Below are 23,131 nucleotides of genomic sequence, written 5' to 3'. Positions count from 1 at the left end.
TTTTTCCACGTCTATTGAGATGATCATATGGTTTTTCTCCTTCAATTTGTTAATATGGTGTATCACATTGATTGATTTGTGTATATTGAAGAATCCTTGCATTCTTGGGATAAACCCCACTTGATCATGGTGTATGATCCTTTTAATGTGCTGTTGGATTCTGTTTGCTAGTATTTTATTGAGGATTTTTCCATCTACGTTCATCAGTGATATTGGCCTGTAGTTTTCTTTTTTTGTGGCACCTTTGTCTGGTTTTGGTATCAGGGTGATGGTCGTCTTGTAGAATGAGTTTGGGAGTGTTCCTCCCTCTGCCATATTTTGGAAGAGTTTGAGAAGGATAGGTGTTAGCTCTTCTCTAAATGTTTTATAGAATTTGCCTGTGAAACCGTCTGGTCCTGGGCTTTTATTTGTTGGAAAATTTGTAATCACAGTTTCAATTTCAATACTTGTGATTGGTCTGTTCATATTTTCTATTTCTTCCTGGTTCAGTCTTGGAAGGTTGTGCTTTTCTAAGGAGTTGTCCATTTCTTCCAGGTTGTCCATTTTATTGGCATAAAGTTGCTTGTAGTAATCTCTCATGATCCTTTGTATTTCTGCAGTGTCACTTGTTACTTCTCCTTTTTCATTTCTAATTCTATTGATTTGAGTCTTCTCCCTGTTTTTTCTTGATGAGTCTGGCTAATGGTTTATCAATTTTGTTTATCTTCTCAAAGAACCAGCTTTTAGTTTTATTGGTCATTGCTGTTGTTTTCCTCATTTCTTTTTCATTTATTTCTGATCTGAACTTTATGATTTCTTTCTTCTGCTAACTTTGGGGATTTTTTGTTGTTCTTTCTCTAATTGCTTTAGGTGTAAGGTTAGGTTGTTTATTTGAGATGTTTCTTGTTTCTTGAGGTAGGATTGTGTTGCTATAAAATTCCCTCTTAGAACTACTTTTGCTGCATCCCATAGGTTTTGGGTCGTTGTGTTTTCATTGTCATTTGTTTCTAGATGTTTTTTGATTTCCTCTTTGACTTCTTCAGTAATCTCTTGGTTATTAAGTAGTGTATTGTTTAGCCTGCATGTGTTTGTATTTTTTACAGATATTTTTCCTGTAATTGATATCTAGTCTCATAGCATTGTGGTTGGAAAAGATACTTGATACGATTTCAATTTTCTTAAATTTACCAAGGCTTGACTTGTGACCCAAGATATGATCGATGCTGGTGAATGTTCCATGAGCACTTGAGAAGAAAGTGTAATCTGCTGTTTTTGGATGGAATGTCCTATAAATATCAATTAAGTCCATCTTGTTTAATGTATCATTTAAAGCTTGTGTTCCTTTATTTATTTTCATTTTGGATGATCTGTTCATTGGTGAAGTTGGGGTGTTAAAGTCCCCTACCATGATTGTGCTACTGTCGATTTCCCCTTTTATGGCTGTTAGCATTTGCCTTATGTACTGAGGTGCTCCTATGTTGGGTGCATAAATATTTACAATTGTTCTATCTTCTTCTTGGATTGATCCCTTGATCATTATGTAGTGTCCTTCTTTGTCTCTTGTAATAGCCTTTATTTTAAAGCCTATTTTCTCTGATATGAGAATTGCTACTCCAGCTTTCTTTTGATATCCATTTGCGTGGAATATCTTTTTCCATCCCCTCACTTTCAGTCTGTTTGTGTCCATAGGTCTGAAGTGGGTCTCTTGTAGACAGCATATATATGGGTCGTGTTTTTGTGTCCATTCAGCCAGTCTCTTTTTTTTGGTTGGAGCATTTAATCCATTTACATTTAAGGTAATCATCAATATGTATGTTCCATTTACCATTTTCTTAATTGTTTGGGGTTTGTTATTGTAGGTCTTTTCCTTCTCTTGTGTTTCCTTGCTAGAGAAGTTCCTGTAGCATTTGTTGTAAAGCTGGTTTGGTGGTGCTGAATTCTCTTAGCTTTTGCCTGTCTGTAAAGGTTTTAATTTCTCCGTCAAATCTGAATGAGATCCTTGCTGGGTAGAGTAATCTTGGTTGTAGGTTTTTCCCTTTCATCACTTGAAATATGTCCTGCCACTCCCTTCTGGCTTGCAGAGTTTCTGCTGAAACATCAGCTGTTAACCTTATGGGGATTCCCTTGTATGTTATTTGTTGCTTTTCCCTTGCTGCTTTTAATATGTTTTCTTTGAATTTAATTTTTGATAGTTTGATTAATATGTGTCTTTGTGTGTTTCTCCTTGGATTTATCTTGTATGGGACTCTCTGTGCTTCCTGGACTTGATTGACTATTTCCTTTCCCATATTACGGAAGTTTTCAACTCTAATCTCTTCAAATATTTTCTCAGTCCCTTTCTTTATCTCTTCTTCTTCTGGGACCCGTATAGTTTGAATGTTGGTGCATTTAATGTTGTCCCAGAGGTCTCTGAGACCGTCCTCAATTCTTTTCATTCTTTTTTCTTTATTCTGCTCTGCAGTAGTTATTTCCACTATTTTATCTTCCAGGTCACTTATCCGTTCTTCTGCCTCAGTTATTCTGCTATTGATTCCTTCTAGAGAATTTTTAATTTCATGTATTGTGTTGTTCATCATTGTTTGTTTGCTCTTTAGTTCTTCTAGGTCCTTATTAAACGTTTCTTATATTTTCTCCATTCTATTTCCAAGATTTTGGATCATCTTTACTGTCATTACTCTGAATTCTTTTTCAGGTAGACTGTCTTTTTCCTCTTCATTTGTTAGGTCTGGTGAGTTTTTACCTTGCTCCTTCATTTGCTGTGTGTTTCTCTGTCATCTCATTTTGCTTTACTTACTACATTTGGGGTCTCCTTTTTTCAGGCTGCAGGTTCGTAGTTCCCATTGTTTTTGGTGTCTGCCCCCAGTGGCTAAGGTTGGTTAGGTGGATTGTGTAGGCTTCCTGGTGTAGGGGACTGGTGCCTGTGTTCTGGAGAATGAGGTTGGATCTTGTCTTTCTGGTGGGCACGTCCACGTCCAGTAGCATGTTTTGGGGTGTCTGTGACCTTATTATGATTTTAGGCAGCCTCTCTGCTAATGGGTGGGGTTGTGTTCCTGTCTTGTTAGTTGTTTGGCATAGGGTGTCCAGCACTGTAGCTTGCTGGTCGTTGAGTGGAGCTGGGTTAGCGTTGAGTTGGAGATCTCTGGGAGAGCTTTCACAGTTTGATATTACGTGCAGCCGGTAGGTCTCTGGTGGACAAATGTCCTGAACTTGGCTCTCCCACCTCAGAGGCACAGGCCTGACACCCAGCCAGAGCACCAAGACCCTGTCAGCCACACGGCTCAGAAGAAAAGGGAGAAAAAAAGAAAGAAAGAAAGAAAAAAATAATAAAATAAAATGATTAAAATAAAAAATAATTATTAAAGATAAAAAAATTAAAAAGTAATAAAAAAAGAAGAAGAAGAGAAAGAAGAGAACAACCAAACAAAAAACAAATCCACCAATGATAACAACTGCTAAAAACTATACTAAAAAAAGAAAGAAACAAACAAAAAAAACGGACAGACAGAACCCTAGGACAAATGGTAAAAGCAAAGCTATACAGAAAAATCACATAAAGAAGCATACACATACACACTCACAAAAAGAGAAAAAGGAAAAATATATATGTATATCGTTGCTCCCAAAGTCCACTGCCTTAATTTTGGGATGATTCGTTGTCTACTCAGGTATTCCACAGATGCAAGGTACCTCAGGTTGATTGTGGAGCTTTAATCCGCTGCTCCTGTGGCTGCTGGGAGAAATTTCCCTTTCTCTTCTTTGTTCGCACAGCTCCTGGGGTTCAGCTTTGGATCTGGCCCTGCCTCTGCATGTAGGTCGCCTGAGGGCGTCTGTTCTTTGCTCAGACAGGACGGGATTAAAGGAGCAGCTGATTAGGGGGCTCTGGCTCACTCAGGCCTTGGGGGGAGGGAGGGGTACGGATGCGGGGCGAGGCTGTGGCGGCAGAGGCCAGCCTGACGTTGCACCAGCCTGAGGCGCGCCGTGTGTTCTCCCGCGGAAGTTGTCCCTGGATCACGGGACCCTGGCAGTGGCGGGCTGCACAGGCTCCCGGGAGGGGAGGTGTGGAGAGTGACCTGTGCTTGCACACAGGCTTCTTGGTGGCCACAGCAGCAGCCTTAGCGCCTCATGCCCATCTCTGGCGTCTGCGCTGATAGCCGCAGCTCACACCTGTCTCTGGAGCTCGTTTAGGCGGCCCCCTGAATCCCCTCTCCTCGCGCACCCCGAAACAATGGTCTCTCGCCTCTTCGGCAGCTCCAGACTTTTTCCTGGACTCCCTCCCAGCTAGCTGTGGCTCACTAGCCCCTTTCAGGCTGTGTTCACACAGCCAACCCCAGTCCTCTCCCTGGGATCTGACCTCCGAAGCCCGAGCCTCAGCTCCCAGCCCCCACCCGCCCCGGCGGGTGAGCAGACAAGCCTCTCAGGCTGGTGAGTGCTGGTCGGCACCGATCTTCTGTGTGGAAATCTCTCCACTTTGCCCTCTGTACCCCTGTTGCTGTGCTCTCCTCCACGGCTCCGAAGCTTCCCCCCGACCACTCCCCGTCTCCACCCACGAAGGGCCTTCCTAGTGTGTGGAAACTTTTCCTCCTTCACAGCTCCCTCCCAGAGGGGCAGGTCCTGTCCCTATTCTTTTGTCTCTGTTTTTTCTTTTTCCCTCCCCAGGTACGTGGGGAGTTTCTTGCCTTTTGGGAAGTCTGAGGTCTTCTGCCAGCGTTCAGTAGGTGTTCTGTAGGAGTTGTTCCACATGTAGATGTATTTATGATATATTTGTGGGGAGGAAGGTGATCTCCACGTCTTACTCTTCCACCATCTTGGAGGTCTCTCCCAATTCTTCCATCTTAATAAGCCCGAACTAAGGCTGAGAAAGGTGAAAAGTCATGCCTCTATTCCAATTACCTTTTAAATAAAGGTGGTAAATTCTGAGACAGCGTAAAAATTGATGATCAATGATGATGGCACTAATATTTATTGAGTACTTACTATGTATCAAACATTTGCTTAACCCTTTACATGTATTATCTTGTTTCATTTCTGCAACTAGCCCGTGAGTCTCATTTTAGAGATGAGGAAATTAAGACTTAGAGGTTTTTTCACTTGTTGACAGTAACACAGTTATTCAGTGGTAGAGCCCCTTCAACACCAGCCATTGGTTTCAGGCTTATCATGTATAAGTATTTTGCCGGAAACCAAGAGATCAAATAGAAAGAAGACATAGTTTTCCCCTTCCGGGGATTTACATGTTAGATCCCTTGAACACAACAGGTAAGATGTACATGTTAGATCAGTAGCTTTCAAATGTTTTTGACCTCAGTAAGAAGTATGTTTATATTTAAATAAATGCATGCGTATTTATATATTTTATTTATATATAAATATATATAATTTCATAGCTGAAATTAAAGTTTTATGAAATATTCTTACTGTGTGTGGTACATGCTGGTACTTTCTTTTTTTTTTACATGCTGATACCTTCTATTCTATTTCATTATATTCATTTTATTCTATTTAATATTTTATTTTATTTTAGTTATTATGTTCTTTCTATGTGTCCAGCACTGTTCTAAGTGCTCTGCCCTGTTGAATGCTCATCTCATCATCTCTATGAGAGAGGGATTGTTTTCCCTTTTGTACAGGAAGGCACCTGAAGCATGGAGAGGTTAAGTAGCTTGGAGGTGGGAGAAGACTGTTGACTAGGCACTTTACTGTTGGAGGTTCAGGGGTGGTTGGCCATTTCACGGGGAGCCCTGCAAGTTTGAACATCTAACCTCCTCTCTGGGGAGTTATACTCCCGCCTGCCTCTGTTCTTGGAACAAAATAAAGGTCTGAAAGAATCCCACTGTTAACCGTGAAGACTTCCAATTCATCCTCATCCTCTGCCAATACCTCGTAGTGTCTGGTATCCTTGAGACCTGAGTCATTCCCATTCAGTTTCTCTAGAATACATCCCTTTATTCTCCCACCTGGGCAGGACAGTTGAAAGAATGATGAGAGATTGAAGACATTTGCTTACTCCATTCACAGACTTTTATTTTTATTTTTTTTATAGTCAAAACTTTTATATTTAGAATTAGCCAGCTGGACACAGTTTAGATGATCCCAGTTTTGTTGGCAACATCCAAAGCATCATAGTCAGAAGCCAGTCAGACATATGCCTTCTTCTCTCCGTCAGGCCTGATCAGGGTGTTGACCTTAGCCACGTCAGTGTCATAGAGCTTCTTCACAGCCTGTTTAATTTGGTGCTTGTTGGCCTTGACATCCACAGTGAACCCCAGTGTGTTATTGCCTTCTGTTTTCTTTATGGCTGACTCAGTGGTGAGGGGGAACTTGGTGATGGCATAGTAGTCAAGCTTGTTTCTCCTAGGGGTGCTCTTCTGAGGATATTTGGGCTGCTTCCTGAGCCACAGTGTTTTGGGCCATCAGAAGGCAGATGACATCCAGATCTTTTTTTGTTGCTGTGGATGCCTTTCAACACTGCTTTCTTGACCTTCAAAGCCTTTGTTTTGGCTTCGGCTTTGGGAGGTCAGGGGCTTCCTTCTTCCCCTGCGGCGCCATCTTCGTAAAAAGTCATTCACAGACTTTAAAATAATCCTTTGGTGTTAGCCTCAGCACTACTTGGTCCTTACAAGTCCAAACTTGTCATGGATTCTACAGGCCATACTTACTGCCTTCCTTTCTCAGGCATCCCCCTGGGTAGGTATTTAAGTAGTAGCCCGGGCAGCCCTGGTCAGTGAGTTGCCACTGCCCCAGCTGCTTACACTTTGTATTACGAAACAGAAATGTACAGGAAATGATAGGAAATAATATAACCATGTAATTACCACCCAGCTCTATCAACCATTAACAAATTATTTAAGCAACTATTTCAAAATGATCAATAAAAATACATCATACCTATGGTTGGTGCCTCCTAGATATCCCTTCCTAGTCTTATTTCATTCTCTTCCTAGCAGTTATTAGCATTCTAAATTGGTATGTATCGTTGCCATGCATGTTTTTATACTATTGCTACAGATGTGTGTATCTATAAATAACGTGTTGTGTTTCATATTTATAAACCTTATTAGAATCATTTATTTATACTGCTTTTTTCATTCAGCCTTACGCTTTTGAGACATACTCGTATTGATTCATGTAGCTCTTTTTCATTCATTTTATTTATTTATTTTTCAAATATTTATTTATTTGGTTGTACCGGGTCTTAGTGGCAGCAGGCAGGCTCCTTAGTGGTGGCTTGCCAGCTCCTTAGTTGCAGCACATGGACTCCTTAGTTGAGGCAGGCAGGCTCCTTAGTTGCAGCTCCAGGGCTCCTTAGTTGTGGCATGGGAACTCTTAGTTGCGGCATGCATGTGGGATCCATTTCCCTGACCAGGGGTCGAACCCATGCCCCCTGCATTGGGAGCGCAGAGTCTTATCCACTACGCTACCAGGGAAGTCCCTCTTTTTCATTCATTTTAGCTTCTATATAAGTGTTCAGTTGTATGACCTAACAGTTAATTTAGCCCTTCTTGTTTCAATAGACATTTCAGGTTATTTCCAATTTTTGACTTTTACAGCAGTGATGCAGTGAATATCCTTGCACATCTCTCTTAGTATACATGCATACAGTACACCAAGATATTGGTCTTCCTGGTCCTTGGGTAGCCACATGGGACCTGGGCCCAGCAGAGCCCCTTAGGCTAGCCTCCTTTAGCCTACATAGTTTTATCCTTTTAGGGTTGCAAGAGGGAAAAAAATCATTGTTTCTAGTGGAATTGCTGAACTAAGGAGCTGCACATCTTCACACTTAACACGCAGTGCCACATTGCTCTCCAAAGTATTAATAATTGTGCATGTTGCCAATGTGGAGTTCTTTTTTACCAAGACAATGTACTTCACTGATGGATGAGAACTTGGGCTTTAGTGTTAGACTAAACTTGAGCGGATGAGTTTGAGCCTGACTACCTATGAGCTGTGTGATCTTGGGCAGACTTCTTATACTCTATAAATGCCTTTGTTTCCTCATACCTCAAATAGGGATAGTAAAAATCGATAGCATTTTACAGAGATGTTTTGAAAATTAAATCAGTTCATACACGTTAACCTCTTTGAATACTGCATGGCCCCATAAAGGGCCATTTCAAAAACAATGTTCACTATTATTGTTGTTTAAAAGGTGATTTCTGTCAGCCAGATGGATATGAAATGGAGTTCAGTGTGGTTTTAATTTACATCCCCATATTATTAGTGAGGTTGGGCATCTTTTCATATGTTTATTAGAGCTTTAGGTTTCCTCTTCTATTCTGTTGGATTGTTTCTTTTTCTAAGGAACTGTAAGAATTCTCTGGATATTCTCTTAGTATTTGAATACTAATTTTTTTGTCAGTTCTGTGTAGTGCAGAGATTTTTTTCCAAGCCTGGGGCATGATTTTTAACTTTATTTATGGTATTTATTGAACCACAGGAATCTTTAATGTAAGTTATAAACAGCTCCTTTAATATATTATGCATTTTATTTATGAAATCATTCCCTACATCAAGGTCTTAAAGACCTTCTCTTACATTTTCTTATAAAACTTTCTGAGTATTGCTTTTTTTTTTGTAAGATATGCCTAGGAAGATATTGCTTTTTTTTTAAACTAAATTTATTTATTTATCTATTTTTGGCTGCGTTGAGTCTTCATTGCTGCACACGGGCTTTCTCTAGTTGCGGCGAGCGGGGGCTACTCTTCGTTGCATTGCGTGGGCTTCTCATTGCAGTGGCTTCTCTTACTGCGGAGCCTGGGCCCTAGGTGCGCCGGCTCAGTAGTTGTGGCTTGCGGGCTCTAGAGCACAGCCTCAGTAGTTGTGGTGCATGGGCTTAGTTGCTCCACGGCATGTGGGATCTTCCCAGACCAGGGCTCGAACCCGTGTCCCCTGCATTGGCAGGTGGATTCTTAACCACTGTGCCACAAGGGAAGTCCAAGTATTGCTTTTTATATTTGTCTTTACCTGGAATTTATTTGTGAGTATGAGGTAAGGATGCCATTTTAGTTCTATTTTGTGTTTGTGGACCATATGGTCTCTGTCCCAACTACATAATTCTGTCATTGTAGTACTAAAACAGGTTTTTTACCCTCTCTGACTCACTTTCTCCAAGTGAACATTAGAGATGATAACAGTACCTACTTAATAAGAAGGTTGTGAGGATTAAATAATAGACTAAATACACAATAAGTAAGCAAATGAGTAGAGTTGTGTTCCAATAAAATTTTATTTACAAAAAACAGGCAGCAGGTTGAATTTGGCCCATGGGCTATAGTTTGCCAACCCCTGTTCTAGACAAATCTCCCATTCAGTGTAAATGTTATACCACGAATTAGTAAATTATATATCACATATGTATGATGTATGTTATATAAATTTATATAAATATACTCATATTATTAATATATAAATACGTAATGTTATAAAAAATATACAATATGGATTTGTTTGTATTTCCTGCCAATCCCAGAGAAAATAGCTACCCTCATTCTCTTTAAGAATTTTGTTTACTCCAGCACATATTACTCACACAATCAACAAATTTCTTTATTGAACCTTCATATACTCCAGTAATACAGAGTTTACTACATAATTTGTTACATTTATAGACAGCCCAAATTGGTTTTTTTTTTAAGTTGTTTTGGTAACTTTTACCCTTTACCCTAAAACTCTACCCTCTGACACTGTGTGTTATAAGCTAGTGTCTCCTGACACAATAACCTTCTTAAGTTTACATCTCCTGCCCTCCTTGCCCAGGACAAACAGTTCTTGTTCTCATAGGAGTCTCTTATATGAATGACCTTGTCTTCCGCTGACTTTTATGCCCTCAGTCAGATATCAAGGGTCTACTTTGTGAGCTAGTCACTTTGCTAGGTGCTGGAAGCACAGGTGTGAACAAGTTCCTAACACACTGCCGAGTTGTGGCCTGACCCATCCAGGGTCCAGTGGGTGACACTCTCTCGGTCTGTACACTATGCTTTTATTAATGTAACTTGAGACTGTGCTGCCTTTTTACCTTTCTCTTCATCTTCCTAAACCGAGGCTCTTATTAATTATCTCAAAGTAAGTATGGCAGCTATCAGGCCCGTTTTGGTTTTGTTCTCCTCAAATGAGGAAATTGAGGGTTAATGGTAAGAAGCTTGCCCAGAGTCATATAGCTGATAAATGGCCAAAGTGGAAATCAAATCCAGATCTTATGACTTCCAAATCCAGGATTATTTCTAACATTCCATGCTTCCTCCACACGCAAAACAGATTGTCCTGAAGAACAGGACAATATGATTCCAGAACAGTCTTTGCCATGAAACACTAAGGAAGAATCAGCCTCATACAAAAGAAAACAGGACTTAAAGTACAACCTCCCTCTCTGACTGATGTCCAGAGACATGTGAAGTTCCCTCCTTTGGATTAAGTATATGGCTCTCAGCTTGGACAAGCCACCATCCTTCCTGGTAAAGGTGTCAGAGCTAAACCACAGCACAGAAGTTTGGAACCCAAGGCAGACACCTCACCTTCATGGCCTACTTGTCGGAGTAGTGAAAGGTCACAGACCCTGGGCTCGGCTAGACCTAGGCGGGCTTCCTCCTATACGTACCAGTGTTCTCACTACCACAAATAGCAATGTAATAGCAATGACACTGTTAAAATCAACTAATGGCAGACGTCTATTGAAAGTGTATTGTGTGCCAGGCACTGAATTATTCAGTCTGTTATTTAATCCTCACAACATGCTCACGAGAGCAGATGCCATTATCATCTCTAATGTTCATTTAGAGACATAGAGAGATTAAGTAACTTGCCTATAGTTAGCCAGCAGGTATAGAGATATGCTCTTAACCAGTATCCTGTACTTGCCAACTTGTCCCAAACCAGTGAACATTAACCTCTCTCATCCCAAATCCCTTTTAATACTTTAGGTGTTTGAAAATTAGAGAATCCTCTTACTCTAAACGGATGAAAGAAAAAAATCATTTATCTGATCCCAAAATTCAAAGCATTACAAAGGTCTTAATATTCCTGATATCCTAGAAAATACTTAACTTATATCACCTTAGTGTTTGAATAGCCCTTTGAAATATTTTGACCCTGTCTATCTATAAATATATCTGTATCTGTATCAACAAGTCATTCCTCAGTGCACTTACCTTCTGGTGACTGTTCTTTCCATTGAACCGAAGTTTTCCTTGACAAGCCACCAATGGCCTTATAATTAGTAAGTGAATGGTCAGTTCTCCATCTTTATTTTATTTGATTGTACCTGCAATAGGAGAATGTTATTCCTTAGTTTAATTTTTATTTCCTTCTTCGTATGTCTTCTTCCTTCACAGATTTATCATATAGGAAGAAGTTGAAACAACAGTGGTTTGGCAAAATGTACAATACTATTAAATATAAGGAACATGGTGGTTTGGGGAAGGCTGGAAGAAAATGAGAAGATATATGTGACAAGTTGAAGAAAAACTTTATCAATTGCAGCGATACATAGTATTTTTCTTGTGAAAAGAAAATGTTACTGTCAATTAACTCTTTCTTCTTTTCCAGTGAGGTTCTTGACTTAGACGCATGCTGTTCCCTTCAGAGAGCAGTGGCTTAGGCTTACGGCCGTGTTTACTGGGCTAGGACTGTCCAGGCGACAGGAGTAATCTTTGGTGTTCTCTTCTAGGTGTTTACCTTGCTGTGGATCGCTGACTGGATGGTCCATCATTTCTGGAGGAAAGGAAAGGACCCGGATAGCTTCTCCATCCCCTATCTGACAGCATTGGGTGATCTGCTCGGGACAGCCTTGTTAGCCTTAAGTTTTCATTTTCTTTGGCTTATTGGAGATCGAGATGGAGATGTTGGAGACTAATAAATCCTACAAACTGCTCTCAAGTTACCAAGAAGGAAAACACAAAGACAACCACTTATGGCTCTTTTTCAAAAATTTTAATTCAGTAGTTTGATTTCTGCGAGGGTAATCTTCAGTTGGCCCTGATTCCATTAAATGGCCCTAACATTTTTTTTTTAAAGAATTTGTGCTGAAACCTGAATGAACAGTATTTGTGCTGCTTTTCATAGAATAAATGATAATTTGACATAGACATAGACACAAGCTCAAGCTCTGAAATTAATTAAATAGGAAAGAATATAGGATGTTTACAATGAATAATTTTAAAACCACAGATGTAGCAGAAATGTAATGTATTACTGTTTAACTCATAATGCCACGTTAAAGGAAACAGAGTTCTGGTTTAGCCTTTCTTGTCTCACAGATGTGTTGTACTGCAAAGCAGACTTTAAAATGAAAGGGGCCCAACCAAGCTTGTAATAGTTCTAACTATGCCCACCTCTCTGCCAGCTGAGGATCCATTTACCAATTACTTTGCTCCTAACCTGACCTCAATATGTTCTGCTGAGTATGAGATAAACTCACTTTTACCTGTTTGTATGAATTTCCCTGTGCTGATGCTAATTTAATTTCAACTCTTCAAGTTCTCGGCAGGCTACCCTTTAAACACAGAATGGCCTTTAATGAAAGCAATGGGTCATTTTTTTTTTTTTTTGGCCTTGCCATGTGGCATGCGGGCTCTTAGTTGCCCGACCAAGGATCAAACCCGTGCCCCTGCATTGGGAGCTCAGAGTGCTAACCACTGGACTGCCAGGGACGTCCCATCAGTGGGTCAGTTTTGATCATTGATTTGTTGAAAGAATGTTGATCTTTTTCTGAAGACTTAATAGTCCAAAATGAGATAACATGAGCTGTGTTTGTAGAAACAAGATGATGTGAGAAATCGCGTGTGTGTGTGTGTGTGTGTGTGTGGTGTGTGAAAGAGAGAGACAGAAGCTTTTGATGGAGAGCTAAATCTTTGCTAAAAATTGTTGATAGCAAAGATCATAGTGGGATATTAGCATTCTGTGGTTATTCTTTAGCACATTTTATTGGTATGCTTTTGTCATGTGGTGCAAAAATTTTGCTACTGGCCAGAATTTAGTATTTGTTACCTACCTTATAATTAATACTTTCTTCTCATTAAAAAAACTGTACCATTTAATATAACCAAGCTATCATAAGATTTAGAATGAGCAAATGATTCATTCGCTCCTCTTAAGAACTCTATTGAAACTTGTAGGCTTACCATTTTAAAGGAGAAATTGGTGGGGTTACTTCGGTTATTGTTCATGCCTGTGCACATCATCTGTTTGCACAGGCTGATTTCTACGTGGGAGACTATCAGGTACACTACTATGTTTCTCAAATATTTTTCTAAAACTCTGATTGTATTCTGAACACTTGACCAACACCTTAGTTATTCAATAGGTAAGCATTTTTATATTACATATAGTTCATTTTTTAAAAAATGCAGTGGAATCTCTCAAGACTGTCAGATATTTAATAATTTAACTGATAAATGGAAGAAGAAATGCACATTGACTTTGATCGTTGTGGTTTAAGTTGTCAATTAGTGTTAACATTATATAAGTAGTAGGTTGTTTATAAATATATTGGGGGAAGTGTTCCGATTAAGCTCTTTAAAATAAGGGGACTGTGGTTTAGAGTTATATATTTTTGCTTATTTTGAAACTTTATTCCATTCTTCTGCCTTATAATGAAGCTACTGAGGCAGAGAACTGAACTAATTATAGAATTTCTCCTTTGGAGAGTTATATTGTCACATAGTGAACATTCTTATAAAAGAAAGAATGATTAAGTTGATGAATATTTAGCTGCAAGATTTTTTATTTTTAAAATATCCATAAATAATTTCTTGGATTTTATTGTAAAGCATTTGTAAATTACCTATTTACATTTGGGCTATATGATTCAGAAGGATTTATATTTCCCAGTGATTTCTATTTTCATTTTTTTAACCTAAAGAAGTGCACAGGAAACCACATTTTTAAAGCATTTACCAACAACTTTAGTGCATTACATATTCCAAAACACATTCAAATACATGTATTATTTAGTACTCACAACAGTACATGTGAAATAGGTCAGGTAGATATTCCTATCTCTATTTTACAGCAGAAGAAACTGAAAATCAGAGAAGGTACATTTTTAATGTTGCACAGCTACAGAGTACCCAAATTGTGATTAAGTACAGGTCTCCAGTCTCCTAAGCCAGTTCTATTTCTGTGACCCTCCAAATGTACCAAGAGTACCTAACTCATTAACTGATAGGAAATCAACTAGAGAAACAGGATTTTCTAAAGTAGAATAGAGTATTGCTACGTCTCTCCAATTTCAGACAGGGAAATCTTCACTTAATATATCTTGATGGTAAGTATAGCCAACTCTAAATTATTCATGTTCCTAAGACCAAGGAAATCAAAGATAAATGAATACTTTGGAAGAAAGAACAATGCCTTATTTCATAGAATATTTAATTGCCACCACCCTTCCCAGATCTAGCCATTTTCCATGAGATGCTAATAGATAACTAGGATGATTGATATGGGTTCTGTCCCCTCTCTCCTTTGCTACCCAATCTTGGTTACAGCAACAAAATGTCTAAAAGACATGTAACGGGAAAAAAAATAAAGACATGGAAAAATCAGTCACCAATTAGCTGAATTAATTTATAAAAAAGGTTTAAATTCCTTTTAAAAAATTTTACTGGTTTTTTGAAAGCGTTTTCATAAGTGGAACCAATAAGATAACTTTGCCTACCCACAAAAATCATTTATTATCCGTCTTATATACAGCAAATTCACAATATTTATTTTTATACAACATAAGTTTGCTTTCTAAACTTCTTCCCTTCACTACTTTATCAGGCACTTTATTTAAATACAGATAGTCTTTTCAAAGACATTTTTTATTTTTTCCCTCCAATCATTTTTTTCTTTAAAAAATAAAGTTTCTTAGAACCTAATAAAATAGAAACTGATGGTAATGTATCTTCTGGGAGACATCAAAAATTCCACGACGTAGACTATCAATGATGTAGCCAAGGGAAGTACATTTTGAAGGGTCTTTCAGTAATTGGGCTTCCTTGCCTTATGATATAGCTCTAGTATAGTATACCCATTTATAATGGGCATCTGCCATCTTTGAATTGTTGTAAACCAAATAATAAAATTTAAGATGTATTTACCCAGCCTTGTTGTACTTACTTCTTGATAAACCAGATGAACACTGAGCCTGTGTGGAACTCACCCAGAAGAGACTGGGTGGTCCGTGTATATATGTTGTGTTTATGAGCATAATAAATTGGGCTTTGACCATACCTAGATCTCCACTCCATTGCTTTACCACTTTTTCACTGTTAGGGTCTCTCCTCATTATTCAGCTTATGTTCCTTGGCCCATCAATCTGTACATCCTCAACTGCCTCCTTCATACTTACTGGACAGCTCTGGTTAAATACAGCTCTCTGCCTATCCTTTGCCTACATTTGAACAGCTGAATATGGTTCGTGAAGAACCCATGACTGCTAGGACAGATCTTTACATTCATAACCTCAGACATCAAGTTAACCCTAAACTGCCCAGCAACCTCCTCTATTTCTCTAATCACTTCACTCTCTGGGAGATCAGGCTTTTGTCCCCACCACTCTACTGAAAGTACCCCATCAGGGTCACCAGCAGTCTCCATGTTGCAAATCCAGAGATCAGTTCTCAATAAAAATCCTCATCTTACTCAGCCTCTAAAGGTATATGACAGAGTCTCCTTCCTCCTTGAAATACTTTCTTCACTTGGCTTACAAAAAAGTCTGCCTTTTGCTTTCTTTTCTGCACCACTGGAAGCCTCCTCTCTGTCTTGCTGGTGGTTCCTCCACCTCTCAGTCTCTAAGTGTTGGAATGCCCTACAGCTCAGTTTTTATTACCATTTCTCTATTTTTTATCTGTAGGTGACCTCACCTATCTCATTGTTTCAAATGCCATCTATACCTATTATTCCTAAATTTCTCAGTCTGGACTCTCACCCGAGTTCCACATTTGTATTTCCATACTAAACAACCAATGGATCACTGGAGAAATCACAGAGGAAATCAAAAAATGCTTAGAGACAAATGAAAATGAAAACAGAACGATCCAAAACCTATGGGATGCAGCAAAAGCAGTTCTAAAAGGAAAGTTTATAGCAATACAGTCTTACCTCTGGAAACAAGAAAAACATAAACTTACACCTAAAGCAACTACAGAAAGAAGAACAAACAAAACCCAAAGTTAGTAGAAGGAAAGAAATCATAAATATCAGCAAAAATAAATGAAATAGAAATGAAGAAAACAATAGAAAAGGTCAATGAAACTAAAAGCTGGTTCTTTGAAAAGATAAAATTGATAAACCTTTAGCCAGACTCATGAAAAAAAAAGGAGATGGCTTAAATCAATAAAATTAGAAATGAAAAAAGTTATAACTGAAACCACAGAAATACAAGGGATCATAAGAGACTACTGCAAGCAGCTATGTGCCAATAAAATGGACAACCTGGAAGAAACTGACAAATTCTTAGAAAGGTACAATCTTCCAAGACTGAACCAGGAAGAAATAGAAAACATGAACAGACCAATCACAAGCACTGAAATTGAAACTGTGATTTTAAAAACTTCCAACAAAAGTCCAGGACCAGATGGCTTCACAGGTGAATTCTATCAAACATTTAGAGAAGAGTTAACACCTATCCTTCTGAAACTATTGCAAAAAATTACAGGGGAACACTCCCAAACTCATTCTATGAGGCCACCATCACCCTGATACCAAAACCAGACAAAGATACCATAAAAAAAAGAAAATTACAGGCCAATATCACTGATGAACATAGATGCAAAAATCCTCAACAAAATACTAGCAAACCGAATCCAACAATACATTAAAAGGATCATACACCATGATCAACTGGGATTTTATTTTAAAGACTTTTTTTAATGTGGACAATTTTTAAAGTTTTTATTGAATTTGTTACAATATTGCTTCTGTTTTATGTTTGGGGTTTTTGGCCGTGAGGCATGTGGGATCTTAGCTCCCCAACCAGGGATCGAACCCACACCCCCTGCATTGGAAGGTGAAGTCTTAACCACTGGACCGCCAAGGAAGTCCTGATGAAGTAGGATCAGTTCAAGTGGGATTTATCCCAGGGATGCAAGTATTCTTCAATATCAGCAAATCAATCAGTGTGATACACCACATTAACAAACTGAAGAATAAAAACCATATGATCATCTCAATAAATGCAGAAAAAGCTTTTGACAAAATTCAACACCCATTTATGATAAAAACTCTCCAGAGTTTTTATCTCCAGGTTTTATCATACCTCAACATAATAAAGGCCATATATGACAAACCCACAGCTAACATCATATGCAACAGTGAAAAGTTGAAAGCATTTCCTCTAAGAGCAGGAACAAGACAAGGATGTCTACTCTGCACCACTTGTATTCAACATAGTTTTGGAAGTCCTAGCCACAGCAATCAGAGAAGAAAAAGGAATCCAAATTGAGAAAGAAGAAGTAAAACTGTCACTGTTTGCAGATGACATGATATTATACATAGAGAATCCTAAAGATGCTATCAGAAAACTACTAGAGCTCATCAGTGTATTTGGTAAGGTTGCAGGATACAAAATTAATACACAGAAATTTCTTGCATTTCTATACACTAACAATGAAAGATCAGAAAGAGAAATTAAGGAAACACATTTGTATTTCCAAATGCCTGTTGAACAACTCCACTTGACTACTAGGTATCTTAAACATTTAAACAACAGTATCAACCTCTTTGACCTAATTGACATGTATAGACCACTATTCCAACAACTACAGAATACGCATTAAGGGCTAATCTCCTTAATATATAAAGAACTTCTATAAATCAGGAAGAAAAAGACCAACAACCCAATAGTATAATAGCCAAAGACATAGTAAAACAAAATAGATGTTCAATAATTGCTCAAAATAAAAGAAGTGCTAATTAAAACCACACTGGGACTTCCCTGGAGGTCCAGTGGTTAAGACTCTGCACTTCCACTACAGGGGGCGTGGGTTCCATCCCTGGTCAGGGAAGATCCTGCATGCCATGTAGCATGGCCAAAAAAATAAATAAATAAAATAAAAAATAAAATAAATACATTTAAAAAAATTTCTTCAACTGGACAACCTCTTTACTTCCCCCAGGGCATTTGCCTGTGCTGCACCCATATCTTTGAAGGCTCTTCCCCTCACTCTTCCCAACCTAATCCCTCAAAAAGAAAAAAAAGAAAACCACACTGAGATACCACTTCTTACCTATCAAATTGGCAAAAATACAAAGTCAGAACAGTCTCTTGGCAAGGCTGTAGGGAAACAGACAAAATTGCTAGTGGTAAATGATAATTTTACCATGATAAAATGATAATAACTCTGTACAGGGGAATCTGGCCATATCTACTAAAATTACAGATGCACTTACCATTTGATCCTATAGCCCCACCATCAGACCCAGCCAAGTGAAGCCCCTGCCCTGAGCCCTCTGCCACGTGCAGTGATTATAAAGGTATGGCCAGTGGGCTAAATCCAGTTCACTGCCTATTTTTGTAAATAGTTTTATTAGAATGTTGCCATGCCCATTTGCTTATATACTGTAACCAAATATTTTTGGCTGCTTTTCCTCTATAACAGCAGAATTGAGTAGCTGGCAAAGAGACCAAACAACCTGCAAAACCTAAAGTATTTACTCTCTGGGCCTTACACACAAAAAAGTTCACCCACCCCTGCTTCGTCAGATTTTACTTCTAAGTCCCCCTCCGGTACCTGGGACTAGCCAGGATCAGCAGTGCCATCCGGGTAGGCTGCCCAACCTGAATCTGGTCCTATATGGGCTCCAGTTGCCAGAAGCAGACAGTCCTTGGACTTGAACCTCAGATCTCTTTCGTCAGCATTCTGATTGCAGCATCATTTCTGGCCTAGAGCATTCAAATGTGGGGAGGTGGTGGCAGGCATCCTTTACTCTCTGCCCCCACTGCTTGCAGCCGGGAGGGTCTCCCCACCCTCCTGCAGGCTCCATGCTGTATGTCAGGCAGTCCTCCAGGGGTGGCCACTGCTTTCTCCCCAGAAGGCTCCACAATTGGCCCTTCCAATGGATGTCCTTTCTTGCCTCCAGTTGATGTGGTAATGCCATGCTCTCCCAGGTCAGTCTTAAATTGTACTGGACAGCCATTCACTGTGTGGATGGGACCATTCTTCTCAATATGCTCCTGGGCCCTCGCCTAGGCTCCCCACTGGTGACAGTGTGTGGAAGGCAGGGGTTGTTAACAAAATATCCAACGACACTTGTTAAAGATGGTAAGGCACCATCTTGACTCAGGACCATCGTGATAGATATAGGGACAACTGCAGTGGGATTTTACAGTGTGGCAGAGAGGTGGGGCTCAACTCCAAATACAGCACAAGCAAAAGAGCAGGGTGGGTGTGAGTGGATGGAAAATTACTAAGAGGAAACATCAGGAATAAGAGCAATTCTGGCTAAACTGACATAACGGGATTCTTTGCTGAAGACAGGCCAGGGTGATCAAACATTGCCTGGGAGAAGGTGGAAGATGAAGAACCCATCAGATATCGAGAGTTATCAGATATCAGGGGTACGGGGTTCTGGTTAAACTGACTTAGGGTTCTTGCTAAAACTGGATTTTACAAGGAAGTGCATAGATGGACCTAGGAGAAGTTTCCAGAGCCTGACGAAAATTTGAATCTTTGTCAGGGTGCAGTCAACACTGAAAGAAATCACACCTAGAAATGCAGTAACCACAGCCTAAGGGTTCAAGAGCCGGCATGGTTGGGAAACGTGCTGTTCTGCATTTATACTATAGAATTCCAAACGGCAAATTTTATATGATCAGAAAACAAATGATCGTTCACGGTTTCCCGCACACCTCTGGTAAGACGAGTGTTTGTGGCTGCCATTAACAAAGCACGAGAACGACCTTTGAGAAAGCCATTGGAAGTCCATATTCACTGGGGTAAGATGGATGATGCAGCAACACGAGTAATGTCGTGAACAGCAGTAAATAAATGGTATTAGGGAACTGCAGAGGCCAGAAAAATCTATACTGTTTCCATACAAATAGGTCCTGAAGAGCCAGAGCATTGCAAGTAATAACAGTTTTACTCTCTTTATCTTCACAGTGGGAGACATTAGCCAGGAATGGCACATTTGACGATAAAGAACACAGAAGATGGTGCCTGGACGCTATGAAGAATCTTTGCATTCACTGAACAATCAACAAAGATGTAAGTACCTCTTTTCTACTCATTATACCAAATTTTCATCGATATATCTGTATACTTCACATGGGCCCAAGACTTTTGTAAAATATTTAAAATTCAAATTGCTTATGAGGTCCAGGGCCTTGCAAAGCTTTTCCTGGAGCCCCGCACACCCTAGCGGTCACTCGACATCCAATTTTTGGAATCTAAATACAGATATTCCCAAATATCTATGTAATGGTATACTTCAAGGTTATTCATTGTAGCTTTGTTTATAATCGCAAAGGAAAACAACTCAGGGTCCTGGTGGAATAAGTTGTGGTACAATCACACCATTGAACATAGCACAACTGGGAGACAAGAGGAGTGAGAAATATCTCTACAAACTGATAGGGGGTGACATCCAGGAGAAAGAATGAGGTGAAAAGAGCAGGGCATGGAAAAGTGTGTAAAATAGTCTCCTTCTTTGTAAGAATGAGGGAAATAAGGATAAATATTTGAGAAAGAAACACTGGAAGGGAAAAAGGTGTGTGTGGGGGGAATTGTTACCTATGGGGACAAAGAGCAAGAGGGTGCCCAGTGACGGGGACAGGAACAAGACTTGTCAGTGCGTACTTTTTATGTCATTTTGATTTTTGAACCATGTGGGTATTACTTCTGCAAAAAATAATGCAAAATTTTTACCTGAAAAATATATTCTTTGACCTACTGATCCCACTTCTAGAAATCTGTTCTAAGAGAATAATCAGAATGTACATTGCAGCAATTTTCAGCTTGAAATTTCTCATTTGCAAACAGCCTAAAAGTTAAAAAAAGATTAAATATTTAAAGATTAAATACAATATGTTATACAGTCAATGAATTCATATTTGAAAAATCGTTTGATGAGTTAGAAAAACATTTGTGACAATGTGCGACCAGCACTGTGTACAAAATGACTGATGGAATGATTCCAATTTTTTAAATCATCAAAATATTTTAAATGTTTTTTCCTCTGGATGATATGATTACAGATACTTTTTTCTTTTTAAAACTCTTCTGGATTGTTCAAATTTTCATTATTTTTTGAGTTCCTTCATAATTATTACTTTTCTAGACAATCAATCCCTATCTCTAATTAGCATTTAGTCATTGTTCAGCCTCTTAAAAAGAAAAAAAAAAAAGATCATGGGCTGTCAGGTACAAAGAGGAAATGGCAAGGAAGAGGAGCAGCCTGCTGTCCAGAGAGTTGGCGATTCTGTCCCCTCTCCTGTCAAATTGCCAGGTCTCTGTACAGTAGGCTGTTCCTGCCCCCTCTTCCTCACCATTTCCTCTCTGCTTTGCACCTGACACCCCATGACCTTTTCTCTTTCCTCATCTTCTTTGACCTCTGGGCTACATCTCAGGTTTGCCAAGATTTTCTTACTTATGACTTTGGTTTCCTAGGTATAATGACAGGCAGGAATAAGCAGAGCTCACATCCCAGCTTTACCCCTTCCTAGCTGTGTGTCAGTGGGCCACATCCCTCATCCTAGACTTTTAATTTGACAAATATTTGAATCTACCTAGCCGATTGATTCAATTTAACTCAAATATTTATTGAGCACCTCTTTTATGCTAGGCATTATTCTAGGAGCTGGGGCACATTGGTAAACAACTCAGATAATAAAGTCTGTATGGGAGCTATATTCTAGAGTGGAGATTGAAAATCAATCAGATGATGATGATATCAGTAGAGCAGAGGGAAGCAGAATACCTTACATGAGATGTTCAGAGAAGAAGCCCTCTGTAGGGCTTTGAGCTACAATCTGTGTTTCTAGAAAGGGCCACATGTGAAAACCTATGGAGGCTTAGCATTTCAGACAAAGGAAATGCAAATGCAAAGTCCTTGAGGAGAGAATGAGCTTGATCTACTCTAGAAACTAATGGAAGGCTAGTGTCTAACTAGACACATGCTTTTTTTTTTTTAAGTATTTTACATTTTATAATTTTTTTCAAAATATTTCTATAACTTTTTTAAAATTAATTTTTATTGGAGTCTAGTTGCTTTATAATGTTGTGTTAGCTTCTACTGCACAGCAAAATGAATCAGCCATAAATATACATATATCCCCTCCCTTTTGGATTTCCCTCCTATTTAGGTCACCACAGTGCATTAAGTAGAGTTCCCTGTGCTACACAGTATGTTCCCCTCAGTTGTCTATTTTGTACATAGTATCAATAGTCTATATGTGTCAATCCCAATCTCCCGATTCCTCCCACCCCACCCCTTAACTCCTTGGTATCCATACGTTTGTCCTCTACGTCTGTGTCTCTATTTCTGCTTGGCAAATAAGGTTAGATGACATGCTTCTTAAGAATAGGAACCATGTCGTACTTTTCCTTTATTCTCCAAAGCACAAATTGTGTATGAGTGCATACACAATTACATATTGTTTGGTAATGGTGAGCAATTTTCTACCATGTTCAGAGCATATATGACTGATTCAGGAGAAATTCTTTTAACTATGGTGGATTTAAATTTCATTTAAATTCAAAGGTTGACTTACAACTAAAGTCTTCCATCACTTAGCTAACCCAGACTGAAAGATAGAGTGCTACATTTACCTGTGGGTGTTGTTGACAGGGAGCATGGAAACGCCCTCTGGCCTGGGCTGTGTTGTCATGTTTCTCTTTTCAGTATATATCTGACATCAGAATCTCCATTTTAATAAACATTACACTAACTTTGGAGCCATATTGAGCTACTAATTTGGTATTCTATCCCTCAATAAACCTATTTTCGATGATTCAAATAGTTACCAAAAATGCATTTTTTTCAACAGAGGGGCTCTATCTATGTTGTATTACTTATTGGCCACCTCATTGTTATACAGGAGAATCATTACTCATCATTAAACTTATTTTTAATTTTTTAAATTTGTGCACTTTTTTTTTTTTTTAAAGGAATTCCTTTATCTTTATTATTTATTTATTTATTTATTTATTTTCGGCTGTGTTGGGTCTTCATTTCT

At 39.0% G+C, this 23,131-nt stretch overlaps 1 protein-coding gene and 1 pseudogene across 6 annotated transcripts in view; one reads left to right on the top strand and one right to left on the bottom strand.

Moving 5' to 3' along the window:
* SLC41A2 (solute carrier family 41 member 2) overlaps positions 1-15,057 on the top strand; it is a 134,873-nt gene extending 119,816 nt beyond the window's left edge. For all 6 annotated transcript variants that reach the window (XM_036865600.1, XM_036865602.1, XM_036865599.1 and 3 more), the window contains one exon: positions 11,639-15,057. In XM_036865600.1, coding sequence (XP_036721495.1) covers positions 11,639-11,824 — 186 coding nt within the window. In that variant the 3' untranslated portion in view covers positions 11,825-15,057. The remainder of the gene's footprint in view (positions 1-11,638) is intronic.
* LOC118901876 lies at positions 6,060-6,601 on the bottom strand (annotated as a pseudogene).
* Positions 15,058-23,131: the final 8,074 nt, after the last annotated feature.

The sequence above is a fragment of the Balaenoptera musculus genome, chromosome 10, assembly GCF_009873245.2.
Source record: "Balaenoptera musculus isolate JJ_BM4_2016_0621 chromosome 10, mBalMus1.pri.v3, whole genome shotgun sequence".
Classification (NCBI taxonomy): Eukaryota; Metazoa; Chordata; class Mammalia; order Artiodactyla; family Balaenopteridae; genus Balaenoptera; species Balaenoptera musculus.
Note: the sequence above shows the minus strand (reverse complement) of the source record. Positions and strands in the feature narration are given on the sequence as shown.